This window comes from Chaetodon auriga, chromosome 22, assembly GCF_051107435.1.
Source record: "Chaetodon auriga isolate fChaAug3 chromosome 22, fChaAug3.hap1, whole genome shotgun sequence".
Lineage (NCBI taxonomy): Eukaryota > Metazoa > Chordata > Actinopteri > Chaetodontiformes > Chaetodontidae > Chaetodon > Chaetodon auriga.
This window is the reverse complement of record NC_135095.1, coordinates 20,030,044-20,043,255: the sequence shown is the minus strand read 5'-3', so window position 1 is coordinate 20,043,255 and position 13,212 is coordinate 20,030,044. Positions and strand designations below refer to the sequence as shown.

The following is a 13,212-nucleotide window of genomic DNA, read 5'->3' as shown; positions in this document are numbered from 1 at the left end:
ATGTTGTGCTGGTCAGTGGGAATGACCCCCCCCATGATCAGCATCATTGATCCATATCATCCTGAACCTTCTGTTGTAGTTTCCTCCTCCTGTAGATGTAGATGATGAGCGATCATCACAGCCAGTTTTTACTTTGAGTGTTGTCCTTCGGACAGACCGTGTGCTTGTATAAGAGAGGGCTGTGTGTGTGACAGGATGTCAGGATAACGAGGTCTAAACAGCGAATCCTTGAGGTCTGACAAACACGTCGAGTGTGTTTCCTTCCTCAGAAAACCTTTGAAATCCAGCATTGTTTACAGTCATATTTACGAGCTTGCAGCCTTCTTCCTGTTTGCCTTCTGTGGCTCATTGCTGCTGCATGTCTTGGTGTGTTACCTCCACCTGTCGTTCAGTGGAGCAGTGTGACTCCACCGGTAGGTGGAGTATCGTGTTAGAGATACAAACAGGATGGTCACGAAATGTCTTGAGATTTTGAGGCGCAGTCCATGTTTCTTAACATACTGAAGTTTAATTTACCCGTTTTTAACATCCTGTAATATGGTACGTTTGTGTGGCTGCTGCAGAAACAATTTATTAGATTATCATCGTGCTCTGGAGCTGTTGTACCAGGTGACCCTCTCTCTTTTAAACCGGAGTCATCGACTATTTCTGACATCAACGTTCTTCAAATGAGTGCGTTTGTCTTTAAAGTGAGATATAAGAATAGTTTCCTCGTAGTTCTGGATCTTATTTTGTTAATTATTCACATTTCCCGATGACAAAATCTTCATCTTCCTCTGGAGGAAGCATGCCGTGATCAGTTTTCTGTCAAATATGGTGGGCCTCTCTCATGGAATGAATGAATGAATGAATGAATGAATGAATGAAAGTGTACTTTGAGGGGATTCCTCTGGATAGAAACAGATGTGGAAATGAGCTGATTTGGAACAGTAATGATCACAAGCTGCTGTTCATCAGTAACGTAGACAAAACGTGAAGATAAGATAAGATAACACTTTATTATGTGTTACAGGCTGCAGCACAAGAAGAAAAGAAAGAAAAGTGTCATATTGCACAATTTATTGCATGGATGCAGTTAGAAAGAAGCTGAAAGCTGAAATCCCACCACAGTGCAGACAGTGTGTGCGTAAACACACCAACACAGTGCTGCTTGAACAATGCTGGAGCTGAACCATGTGACCACAGCAGCGCTCCTTCTTAGAGTGGATGCAGCTGCTGGAGGTGGGAACCTTTGAGGAGTCAGCAAAGCTTCTAAACAACTGCTGATACACTGAAGTGTGTGTGTGTGTGTGTGTGTGTGTGTGTGTGTGTGTGTGTGTGTGTGTGTGTGTGTGTGTGTGTGTGTTTTCAGAGCACAGTAACCTCTAACCTGTGATTGTTGGAGCACTCAGGTGTTGAGCTGTGTACGTGAGGACAAGGAGGCTTAATGAGAGGCGTGTGTGTGTGTGTGTGTGTGTGTGCGCGTGCGCATTTACCCTCAGTTCACAGCACTTCAGGATTACCTTCGGTTAGTGGGGTCGGTGTATTCTGCTGCTGTTCATATGAAGGGAAGCTTCTCATTCAACGAGTTTCCTCTGAAACGTTTCTTACGTTTGTCTGAGCTCCTTCAAATGTTCCTGACCATCATTGAGCTGCAGGTTGGAGGTTGAAGGAGCTCTCACATGTTTCAGCTCGTTTCCTTCGATTCACATCAAGTTCACGTTGCTGCAGATTGCGGCTGATTTCAGACACAGACAGTTTATTTCACAACACAAATCGACGTGCAGACTTGATTCACGCTGTCTGTAAATCTGCACTGACAGACGTCTCGTTCAGACTGATGGCAGCGTTTCATCATTCAGGTCATTCTGAAGTAAAAGTCTGACTTCTTATGTCAGAATTCAGCTTTATTGTCTCACAATGTTAATTTAGTTCATCTCATAATTCTGGTGTAGTGGATCGTAGTTTTGATGTGATAAATCTCTCATTTCCCCTTTGTTTTTTTTGGCCGAAATGAGCTTCCGTACATCTGTTTGTACAGAGACAGGCTTCAGTTTTTGTTCCTCTGTGTTCAAACTTTTGGTTTCGTTTGATCAGGTGATGCATTCAGAGTCCACCGTGCAGTGACTTTGTTGTTCCTCCTCCACGTTCCCTCCAAAATGAACTTTTTGGTGACTGTTTAAGCTGTCAGACTATCTTTGTGTTTTCCAAAAGTTCCACACAAATGACTCGTCTGAAAACAGGAAAACTTGCAGTAAACATAATCAAGTAAAGGATCAAAAACAAAAAGTCATTGGCTCTTACAGACAGCAGATGTGTCTGACCTTTGACCCCTTTGATGAGCTGTCTGTCATGAAGAACATAGTTCCTGGTCATGGTGACACACAGCTCAGAGGAGGTGAAACGGAGTGCATGAGAACCACGACGGCACGGGTCCAGGTCCAGGTCCTGGTCGTCCCCTTAACTCCTGCATTAACATGCTGTCTGTCGGCCTCTGTGAGGGCGTGCACACAGCGGCTTACATCACAGCTGCTGTTAGCTTCTCCACGCTGATGCTCGGCTTAATTATCACGTCTTATTACTGCTGATGGTCGATATGAGTGAAGGGGGGGGGCTCCGGTTAAATAAATGACGCTTCCAGACTTCCTGTCATCGTCTGCGACGTGTCGGTGTTGCATCAGCTCACCTGGACTCTGCTCTGCTCAACTGGCCAAAGTGTCAGAGGCGATGCAGCTTTGGGTGTGAGAAAGATGGAGAAAGATGGATTGTGGGTTACGTAAGACGACCTCTTTTTTTTGTGCATGTTGCTTTAAGAACTCCCTAAACTGGAGTTCATTTTCCTCTTAAGTCGTTTCATAACTGAAAAGAAAACATCTTTATCTGCAGCTCGTCACTCTTCCGTTGACTTAAAGCGCGTCTGCGGGCTCGATCTGCGGCGGCCATTTTGTTCAGGTTACATCAGCGTGGAGGGCGATGGCGCTAAAAAGAGAGAACGCATGGATTCTTCAGGTGAGAGCAGGAAGGAAGATCCGGACTCAGAGTGAGAACAGGATGTTTTTCTTGGTGTGTGTGTGTGCGCGCACGCGTGCATGTGTGCATGTGTTTCGTCCACTCTGGATGGCAGCCAATCAGCAATCAGACGAATAGGAAGTAGCAACATCCTGGAGAGGAAGCCGGCCGACACGTAGCCAGACGAAGACGGCCCACACACACACACACACACACACACACACACACACACACACACACACACACACCCATCAAAGCACACCTTGTCTTTTCTTCTTCTTCTTCATCTTCTTCTGTTCTCACACTTCGATCGTTTCTCTGTCAGTTCCGTGTTTTTGCTCCTGGAACAGGAGGTGACGTCAGTGAAGAGTTGCTCAGCTCAGCTGGTAGGGTGTGCGCCCCATGTGCTGAGGCTGTCTGCAGTGGCCGCAGGTTCGACTCCCACCTGTGGCTCATTTGCTGCATGTCGTCCCCTCTCTCTCTCTGCCCCCTTTCCTGTCGTACCTTCAGCTGTCTCTATCATAAAGGCTAAAAAAAACAAGAAATATATCTATCTATATATATAAGAAATAAGTCCTCTATGAATGCAGACATTTAATATTTGTATTTATTTTGTTTAAAAACCTTTGAGGTACTCTTTCTTTCACACATCAGTAAACCACAGGAGGAGAAACGTTTTGGCTCTAACATCGTCTCTGCCTCCAGACGGGGCTCCAACGTCTCTCTGGTGTTGGACATGTCGGCGCTCGGCTCTGTGGAGCCCCTGAACGTCACCGTGGTGACCCCCAGAGAGACCGCCGCCAGGGAGTACCTGCTGTCGGCTGGCCGGCCGCTGACGCGACAGCAGCTCCGCGACGTCGTCGTCAACACGCACAAGCTGCACGCCGAGTTCGCTGTGAGTGAACGCCGCTTTGAGGAGGGGAATCGTGTCTGTTTTTATTTTAAAGGATGCCAAAGCCTGGAGTGAGAAACAGGTTCAGATCCCACCAGGTAACATGAGGACCAGCACAGCCTGTGCAGGTCTGCAGGTTTCATCCACATGGAGTACTGATTATAGCTGAATGAGCGTTTCTGTCCACTGCTGCTGCTGCGCTAACATCAGGGCTTTCTGTGTATGTGTGCAAAAAATGTGCAAATTGTGCATTAAATCAGGTTGGTGTGAGTTGGAGCGTTGGGGATCAAAGGATTTTTACTGAATAGATTTAATCTAAAGGTGAAGAGAAATGATATCAGCTGGCACCGATTGAGTCACTTCAGCTCAGTCGTAGTACGTCGTGTCCAGTCGTCCAGTGCTTCCTTTTACTGTGTAAATATGTGTGTGTACCTGTCAGGTGTCAGCACACCTGCAGGAGTACTTCTTTCATTTCTAACACTGAACGTTTCTTCTTCTCAGGAAATCCCCATGAATTTCATTGATCCCAAAGAGCTGGATATTCCAAACCACGGGACCAAGAACAGATACAAGACCATACTGCCCAGTGAGTACTCTGTGTGTGTGTGTGTGTGTGTGTGTGTGTTGCTAAGAAACAGCCACAGTTCCAAAACAGTCCTAATCTCTCTTTTCCTGTTGAACCAGGAAGTTGTTTTATTATGTGGGTGGGAGTTAAAGCCAAAGGCCAACAACCCCAAGGACAGCTAATATCGCACCTCCCTTTTCCCCGCACACACACACACACACACACACACACACACACACACACACACACACAATGCGTACAATTTCTTCTCACACTGTCAGCCAAACACTCGACCTAACTGAGACGTTACGCAACACACACACACACACACACACACACACACAGAGATGGTTATTAGTGTATGTCTTGGAGAGGGGGCGGGGTTATCAATGTAACAGTAAGCAGGGGGGTGTTCCTTCCTTCCTTCCGGCCAATCAAGGCTAAGGAATGCTGCTCACTTGTCGATCAAACTCCTTCCTTGTTTGTTGAAGTTTCTGTGAGGCGTTCGCTGCTCGGTCCAGAGCTGCGTTCAGGACTTGAGTTTGAGCTGAAGTGTATGAGGGACTTTAAACGAGAAAAGTTGAGACAGAGTTTAACAAGAAGTCAACGCCAACTCAAAGACATGAGATTCAGACCAAGTCCAAGACTAAAGAGGGGGTCGTGGCCAAGTCGAGACTGATTCCAGAAGCAGGCCACTGTCAATTATAGACTGAGCCTAGAAAGGGCATGAAACCAAGTCCAGACTAAGTTTAAAAGGTGATTAAAATCCAGTTTAAAAGAGGGTCTAGAGTGGAAACCAAGTCTTAAAGGGGGTAGAGACCCACTCGAGTCCTAACAGCGTCTTGAAAACAGGTCGACCTTAAAGGTCAGGATGAGTCTAAAACGGGTATGAGACCAAGTCTAGACTACATTTGAAAAGAGCTTGAAACCAAGTCTAAAAGGCAGTTTAAGTCTGGTTTACATAAGTTGTGATGGGGCTCAAGATCATGTCAAAGACCAAAAAAGAGTTTGAGACCGAGTCAGGACAGAATATACAGGAGACAGAGTTTAATTCAAGGCCGAGTCTAAAAGCAGGTCGAGATCAAACCCAGACTGTTTAAAGGGCGTTAGACCGAGTCTAAAGGCAGATCAGGGTCAAATCAAGACAGTTTGGAAGGAGCTTGAAACCAAGTCCAAAATGGGGTCAAGTCCCACTGAAGACGATGAGGGAAATGAGAGACTGTCTGTTTTTTAATATGAGAGCAGAAACAGCAGTGAAATGTCTCCTGCTCTCCTGCTCTGCTGCTCTGCTCTCCTCGTCTCCTCCTCACCTGCTCTCCTGCTCGCCTGCTCTTCTCCTCACTTGCTCACCTGCTCTCCTCCTCTCCTGCTCTCCTGCTCATCTGCTCACCTGCTCTCCTGCTCATCTGCTCACCTGCTCTCCTGCCCACCTGTTCTCCTCCTCTCCTGCTGACCTGCTCTCCTGCTCACCTGCTCTCCTGCCCACCTGCTCACCTGCTCTCCTCCTCACCTGCTCTGCTGCTCACCTGCTCTGCTGCTCTGCTCTCCTGCTCTCCTGCTCGCCTGCTCTTCTCCTCTCTTGCTCACCTGCTCTCCTCCTCACCTGCTCTGCTGCTCACCTGCTCTGCTGCTCTGCTCTCCTGCTCACCTGCTCTCCTGCTCGCCTGCTCTTCTCCTCACTTGCTCACCTGCTCTCCTCCTCTCCTGCTCATCTGCTCACCTGCTCTCCTCCTCATCTGCTCTCCTGCTCTCCTCCTCTCCCGCTCACCTGCTCTCCTCCTCCCCTGTTCACCTGCTCACTTGCTCACCTGCTCTCCTCTCCCGCTCACCTGCTCTCCTCCTCCCCTGTTCACCTGCTCACTTGCTCACCTGCTCTCCTCTCCTGCTCACCTGTTCTCCTTGCTGTGTGTTCTAGACCCTCATTCCAGAGTGATCCTGAAGTCCAAGAGCAGCAACGACCTGCTGAGCTCCTACATCAATGCCAACTATGTTCGGGTGAGAAGTCAAGAGATTCATTCACACAACATGTGGCTCTTTAGCTCCGCCTCCTCACATTTTGTCATGAGAAGCAGTGTACCTGCCTTCAGGTGACTCAAATCAAAAGCAGTTATCAAAACAGTCGCTGATTATTTTTTCTTATGATTCACAACTGATTGACTGATGATTGTTGAAGGTCATTCTTAAACCTGCTGTTGGGTTTTGTTCATGCTGCGTCGTGTTTTTAACGTTCCTCATACACACGGTGTGTTTCAGATCCTGATTTAAAGGTACAGTAACTGTCAAACAGGTGTCAGGTGTACATCAGTGGAGTAAAAGTCAAATCAAGTACAGCACAGATACCTCAAATTTGTACTTAAATATAGTACTTGACTTAAATCATAATTGTCATCATTTTCACTCTGAGGAGCTGTCAGTCATTTCTGACCATTCAAACTGTTAATTATGACATCTGTTAAATCTTCTCTAAACCTGAGGATAAACACAGACATCATCACATCACTGGTCTGGAATGTCAACACACACACACACACACACACACACACACGCACAGTGAAAGTGTGCTCTGGCAGAGGTCTGTAATGTCGCTCTCAGACTCTCACACAATAGATGTTCTTCCTGTCAGGAAACTCGTCTGAAACCGTTGAAACTGTCAGACCACATGAGAGACCTGAGGAGGCGTTCAAAGGCGTCGCTCTGCTCGGCTAATTTTAGGTTGTCCAAAGTAGGTGAGCACATCCATGACACATGGAGCCGAGTACTGCGTTATGACCAAGTACGAGCAAGTACTTGACTAAAGCAGAGGTACCACCACTTAGTGGTGGGCTGTGGGCCAGAAGCAGTTGTTCAGATTCAAAAAGGCACTAAGACCCCAAGTTCCCTGAATTGACTGACTTCCTCTCCTCAGATTCTGAAAAATAATTAATAATTAGGGATTTTACATATTTAAGAGCAGTTTCATGTCACAAAAATGAAAGTGGATCAACAGTGAACAAAGTTTTTCATCATTATTAATGTTTAGACAGTTCGATGGACAGTGAAAGAAAATCAGCAAAGTCTGTGCTAAATGTGGATTTTAAACATTTGAGTAATATTCACAAACAGTAACACTTCCTGAGCTCATGTCAGCAGCGCTGTTCACTACCCTCCAGCAGGCTGCTGACACTGTTGTGTGACTGGCTCCTGTCTCAGGGTTACCTAGGCAACGAGAAGGCGTTCATCGCCACGCAGGGTCCCATGGTGAACACGGTGAATGACTTCTGGCAGATGGCCTGGCAGGAGGAGTCGCCCGTCATCGTCATGATCACCAAACTGAAGGAGAAGAACGAGGTAATCTGACCAGGAGGACAGTGTACTATCACTTCATGTACTTTACGTACTGCTGGGTACTTTGATCAAGTATAATACATAATGTTTTATTTTTATGCAACTAAATTTATAGTAATTATATTAAAATACTTTTTACTCGTCACAAAAAGTACAATACTGGAGCTGATTTAAGAGTAGCAGTAGAATGTCACATAAAATGGAAATACTCAAGTCAAGTACAAGTACCTCAAAATTTTACTTGGGTATGATCGTTAAACTGTGAAATGTTTTTGTGTTTCTCTGTAGAAGTGTGTTCTGTACTGGCCGGAGAAACGTGGAATCTATGGGAAGGTTGAGGTGTTGGTGAACGGCATCAGAGAGTGTGAACACTTCACCACTCGCAGCCTCACTCTGAAGGTTCGCTCAGCTCCAGTAGTCCTCTTTAAACATCTTTGTGCTCGCAGTTTTATCATATTTGAGAAACTCTCCGTGTGTGTTCGTGTGTGCAGTGCGGGAATCAAACCCGTGTGCTGCAGCATTACTGGTACACGTCATGGCCCGACCACAAAACCCCCGACTCAACGATGCCACTGCTGCAGCTGATGGCCGACGTCGAGACGGACCGACGGACGGCTGCTGGGACGGGACCGGTTATTGTCCACTGCAGGTACGGACAGGAAACATGGAGCAGGCTTTTGTCCCACTGCTGAGTAATGTTTAGATATGACTCAGTTACCCACGCTCCTCTGCTTGCAGCGCCGGGATTGGCCGGACAGGCTGCTTTATTGCCATGACGATAGGCTGTCGACAGCTGCAGCTGGAGGGAGTGGTGGATGTTCTGAGCATCACCTGCCAGCTCCGAGCTGACAGGTAACGACAACGTGGTTTTTGTTTTGTCTTGATTCACAGAAATATAAACTGCTGTCATGAGTTTTCTTTAAAATCATCCCTTCTGTCTGTCTGTGCAGAGGAGGCATGATCCAGACAGGTGAGCAGTACGAGTTTGTCCATCATGCCTTGAGCCTGTACGAGGCCCGCCTATCTGCAGAAACCGGCCAATGAGACGCCACCACAGGAGTTGCCGACTCAAACCTGGAAGCGCGCTAACATATCAATTCCTGAGGAGGTATGATCTCTGAGATTTGGAAGTTCTCCAGGGTTTCAGGAATTGTGGAGGAGGTCTTTGAGTTTGATGGACAACATGGACAACCAATGAAGACTGTTGTGGGTGGAGCCTGTTGAAGGAAAGAGGAAAGGTACATTTCTGAAAATGGAATCTATCTGTTCTTCTTCTTTACTGTTTCTTCTTCGTGTGTTGTTGGCAAGCGGTTCTTTGGAGGACCTGGACAGATGCCGCTTCACTTCTCTTAACCAACTGACTGTTGAATCGTGTCGTTTTTAACCAACTGACTGTCCTATTACCTCTTTTCTGTCATGGAAACATAGACATAGTTTGATTGAAATTGATGGTACATTGTTCAATAACACTGTTGTGTTTGTGTCTTATAGAATTTTAAAATTATTTTGTAACCTGGTGTTCTCATAAGAAAGGCTATTGGAAAACGACTGTTAGCTGGTTCCAGCTTTGGTTAAGCTAGCAGACCACTGTTGAACCAACCCTTCCAGCGTAGCTCCTTTTGTGACATGCGTACTCCGTTGTTACTCATTCAGTCACATTGTGTTTCCAAACCGAACCGTTTGGAAAAGTCAAAACATTTTTACGGGTCATCGAGGAGCGCCGAGTTCAAAGGTGTTTCCACGATCTCACACACGTCTTAACCATTAAAACTAAACTGAATTTGTCAGAACACTTTCATGTCACGTAGCCTGAAACATTAGCTTGTTATGTAGCCACCAGAACCATTTAGCAAGTGCATTCATTTTAAAAGGTGTACGCTAATGCTAATTTTGCAGGTAATTTTGCAGCTAATCTGTTAAAGCAGACAATGTGGAGGAGGTGAGCCAATGCTACAGTTAGCCACCCAACAAACTGACACTTGCATGCGTAATCTAGAGTAAACAAGTTCAACTTTTTGATTTAATGTTTGCCAAAGCAGAGCTAACTTCACAGCGACTTCGCCACTCAGCTCATTTTCACTGGACACGTTTTGTCCTCAGCTCAGTAACTTACAGAGTGCTAAAGTCACAAATGGAGCTACATTCAGCTATAGATCAATGCTAAAAGCCAACAAACCAATGCAATGACAAATAAGCTCCTGCCAAGCTAGTTCTTCTAACACAGCAATCTCACAGAGGCTAATTCTAGCTTTAGTAGTTCGGTGTTACTCCATATGCTTTAATGTCAGTAAATTGCAGCTAACTTACTGTATGAGCTCATACTATTTTTAACGCGCAATGCTAATGCAATATTTTGTTAAACCAATAAAATGTAGTATTCCACTGCTTCTACAATAATACCAATTTGTTAGTTCTAACAGTACATCTCCTGTGAGACAGAAGTTCAAAAAGTACAAGAAAAAAAAAAAAAGAATTCTGGAAGCTGTAGTTTCTGGATGCATAATAAGCATAATTGTTTTATCTTTGTGAAGTGAAGGCAGTAAGAAAGACCCAGTTATTTAACATGGACACCGTGATTCATCGTTGTGTAGAAACTTTAAGACCACTGAACAAAATTTCTAAAACACAATAGAAGGAAGAGATGAGGCTAATGGAACAAGCTAGCTCAGAGTTGATTCTGTTGACATTTTAATCAGAGCGAGTACTTTGTGATACTGTGCTATAACAGTTTGAATGGACACAAGCTGCATCTGGCTTGACCTGCTGTCATCCTTACGAGGCTTCTTCCATGCTTGCTAATGCTAGCTTATTTCAGAGCTGGGTCTCTGAGGTTGGCAGTGTTGTGTTGAGGATGCAGATCAGAGCTCACTTGAATGCATCAGAGGTGTTCATGATGAACTCAGGATAGATTCTGCTCAAAGTCATCTTCTCTGCGGGTAAAAGCCAAAACCATCCTTCCTCCTGTGCTTGTTTAAACAATTTGATGTCAATATGTTTGTGAGGGACAGATACGGGGACAGCGGGGGATAGAGGGGCTCAACAGTCAAATAAGATTGAACCCATTTTTAATAGTGGAAAACAAAAGTGATAGAAAATCTGTGTGGTGGTCAACGATGAGTCAGCGTATGGAAACGCTGCCTTTTGTGCTGCTGGTCTCAGAGTTTATGCTCTCGTCTCTTGCATTGACAATTCCCCTGATGTGTGATGTGTTGCTTTATACCAAAAATGTGAAATAATTTGTCCCACTGGTGCAGTCATCTCATCGATGTGCTGGTGTGAGTTATGTTATCGAGTGTGTGCGTTACTCTGGTGTATCAAAGTAATAATAACTTTATTTTTATACTGTTTTTACATGTTTTGATGTGTTTAGCAGCTGTCAGCCATTTGCCAACTCATATGAAATCTCACTATTTGAGGCACAAACCTCATATCTAAACCTTCAACGTACTGGGAGCTGGACAGAATGAAAAATGTGCTTTTTATTTAAAGCGGACCCAGACCCCTGTCTCTCACTATCTTAATAAATGAACATTATACACTGAGAGCCAAATGCATTTCTTCAGAGCAGTTTTCATTTTCTTTACATTGATACTGCAGTGAAAAATGACTCTGAGTGCCAGTAAACAAGAAAAAGGTGAAGTTCAGTTTTCATATGTACGTTATGTATGTTAGACTAAAATGTGAAACAAAGGTTAAAACACTGCGCTGGTTTTGTTAGTTCCTGGAGTGTTTACAGATCTGAGGTTTCTGCAGTGAAGCCAGTGACACACACATCCAGTCTGCTCTGTGTGAACGGGGTAACGCTGTACAGTTCATGTTAAAGTGCTATTAAATCTAATGTGGGCAGTTCAGTCAAAGGACAACAAACATGGAGATCTTGCTGCTAAAACGGGGAACATTGGGACCGGACCATTAATGGACAATAAACAGAGAAACTCTGAGGACTGCTCCTTTTCTATGTACTAGATAATTTTATATCTATTCCTTTTCTTGTGATACAATCAAGAGACTCTGGACCTGTGTCTCTTCATCTACATGTCCAACATGCCTCCTGGGACCATCATCAACCCAGTCTTCACTTCAGTCAGTTCAGTGATCGGATCTAAACTGGTTCAGGTCTGTCATGTGACGGTGTGTTGGTGGTGATGTTCCCTGTTTGAACTGTCCGAAGTGAAAGTGAGTTGAACTCAGCCTCCAGACAACAACACACACTGCCTCTGACGTAGTATTGTGTATGTACAGTGGGTGGTGCTTCATGTCCTGTACTTTACTGTTGTTGACTGTTGACTGGAGCTTAAAGGGACGCTAGACAAGTTTCAGCCCAGGCAGGTGTCATAAAGACGTCACACCATTTACAAAACTAAATCTGTATTCACTTAAATTGAAAGCATTTCAGCCCTTATGCCCTTATTTCCTGCACATAATGATGAATAAATAACAAATACTATTTTAATTCAGTCACCATTTCTGCTATGGTGCATGTGCAGTAGAAACATCAAAATAGTGCTTCAAAAATGCAACAGAAGGTCCTGATGAGGAGGAGAGAGATGATGGGTAGCATCAATGATACGAAATGTGCCAGTGAACTTAAACTTTGAACTCTCATGTAAATGCTAACATTAGCGTCTGATACATTAGCGCCTGTGCTGTTTAGTTAACAAGCAGACAGTGTTGGTTAGATGAATAAATGCTGTTGTTAGCAGCAAACAGACTTCACCTAAACACTCATTTTAGTTCTAATCCAGAATAATGAGCAGTGATCGGTTTCAGCAATATGAACAAGATCATTGACTGATTAATTGTGTGTGAGTGAGTTAAAACTGTTATGATTAGTGAAACTGTGACGTTAAAATACAAAATGTTAGTGTCCCTTTAAACTTCTGCCTTGTGGGCATTACAGCTCAGTCTGAGTACATCTGATGCTAATTAGTGTACGTACGAATCGTGGTTTTTAGCTATATTACTAATCAACTTGAATGTTGTAATAGTCCGGAACATTAGCCACTGAGTAGTGCTGTAACCTCTTTATCTACTCTATATACATATATACTGTTACGTGTAATCTGTACATAAACACTGGACATAAAACCTGACTCATGTGGTCTTGACTGACTGACTCATCACTTTTTCAGAAAGGTGTTGCCAGGCACAAAAAACAAATTATATAAAGACTGACGAATGACTGTATTTCAGGGTAAATCTGATAATAAATTACATAAAACCAGAGCTGAGTTCACAGCGTATATTCACTTGTGCCATAGATCGTTCAGTGTCGAGGATCTTTCTGTCTCTGGATGGTATGGTGTCAAACGTTCGGTGTTCGTCGCTTGGTGTCATGGATCGTTCGGTGTCGAGGATCGCTTGGTGTCATGGATCATTCGGTGTCGAGGATCGCTCGGTGTCATGGATCATTCGGTGTCGAGGATCGCTCGGTGTCGAGGAT

General features: G+C 44.6%; 1 protein-coding gene across 1 annotated transcript in view; it reads left to right on the top strand.

Annotated features, from left to right (window-relative positions):
- The window catches only part of ptprr (protein tyrosine phosphatase receptor type R), a 32,006-nt gene extending 19,144 nt beyond the window's left edge, over positions 1–12,862 (top strand). Inside the window, exons 9-16 of the mRNA XM_076721692.1 lie at positions 3,694–3,883; positions 4,382–4,466; positions 6,361–6,440; positions 7,635–7,772; positions 8,058–8,168; positions 8,261–8,418; positions 8,508–8,621; positions 8,720–12,862. Of these exons, the coding sequence (XP_076577807.1) occupies positions 3,694–3,883; positions 4,382–4,466; positions 6,361–6,440; positions 7,635–7,772; positions 8,058–8,168; positions 8,261–8,418; positions 8,508–8,621; positions 8,720–8,813 (970 nt within the window). The 3' untranslated portion in view covers positions 8,814–12,862. The remainder of the gene's footprint in view (positions 1–3,693; positions 3,884–4,381; positions 4,467–6,360; positions 6,441–7,634; positions 7,773–8,057; positions 8,169–8,260; positions 8,419–8,507; positions 8,622–8,719) is intronic.
- Positions 12,863–13,212: the final 350 nt, after the last annotated feature.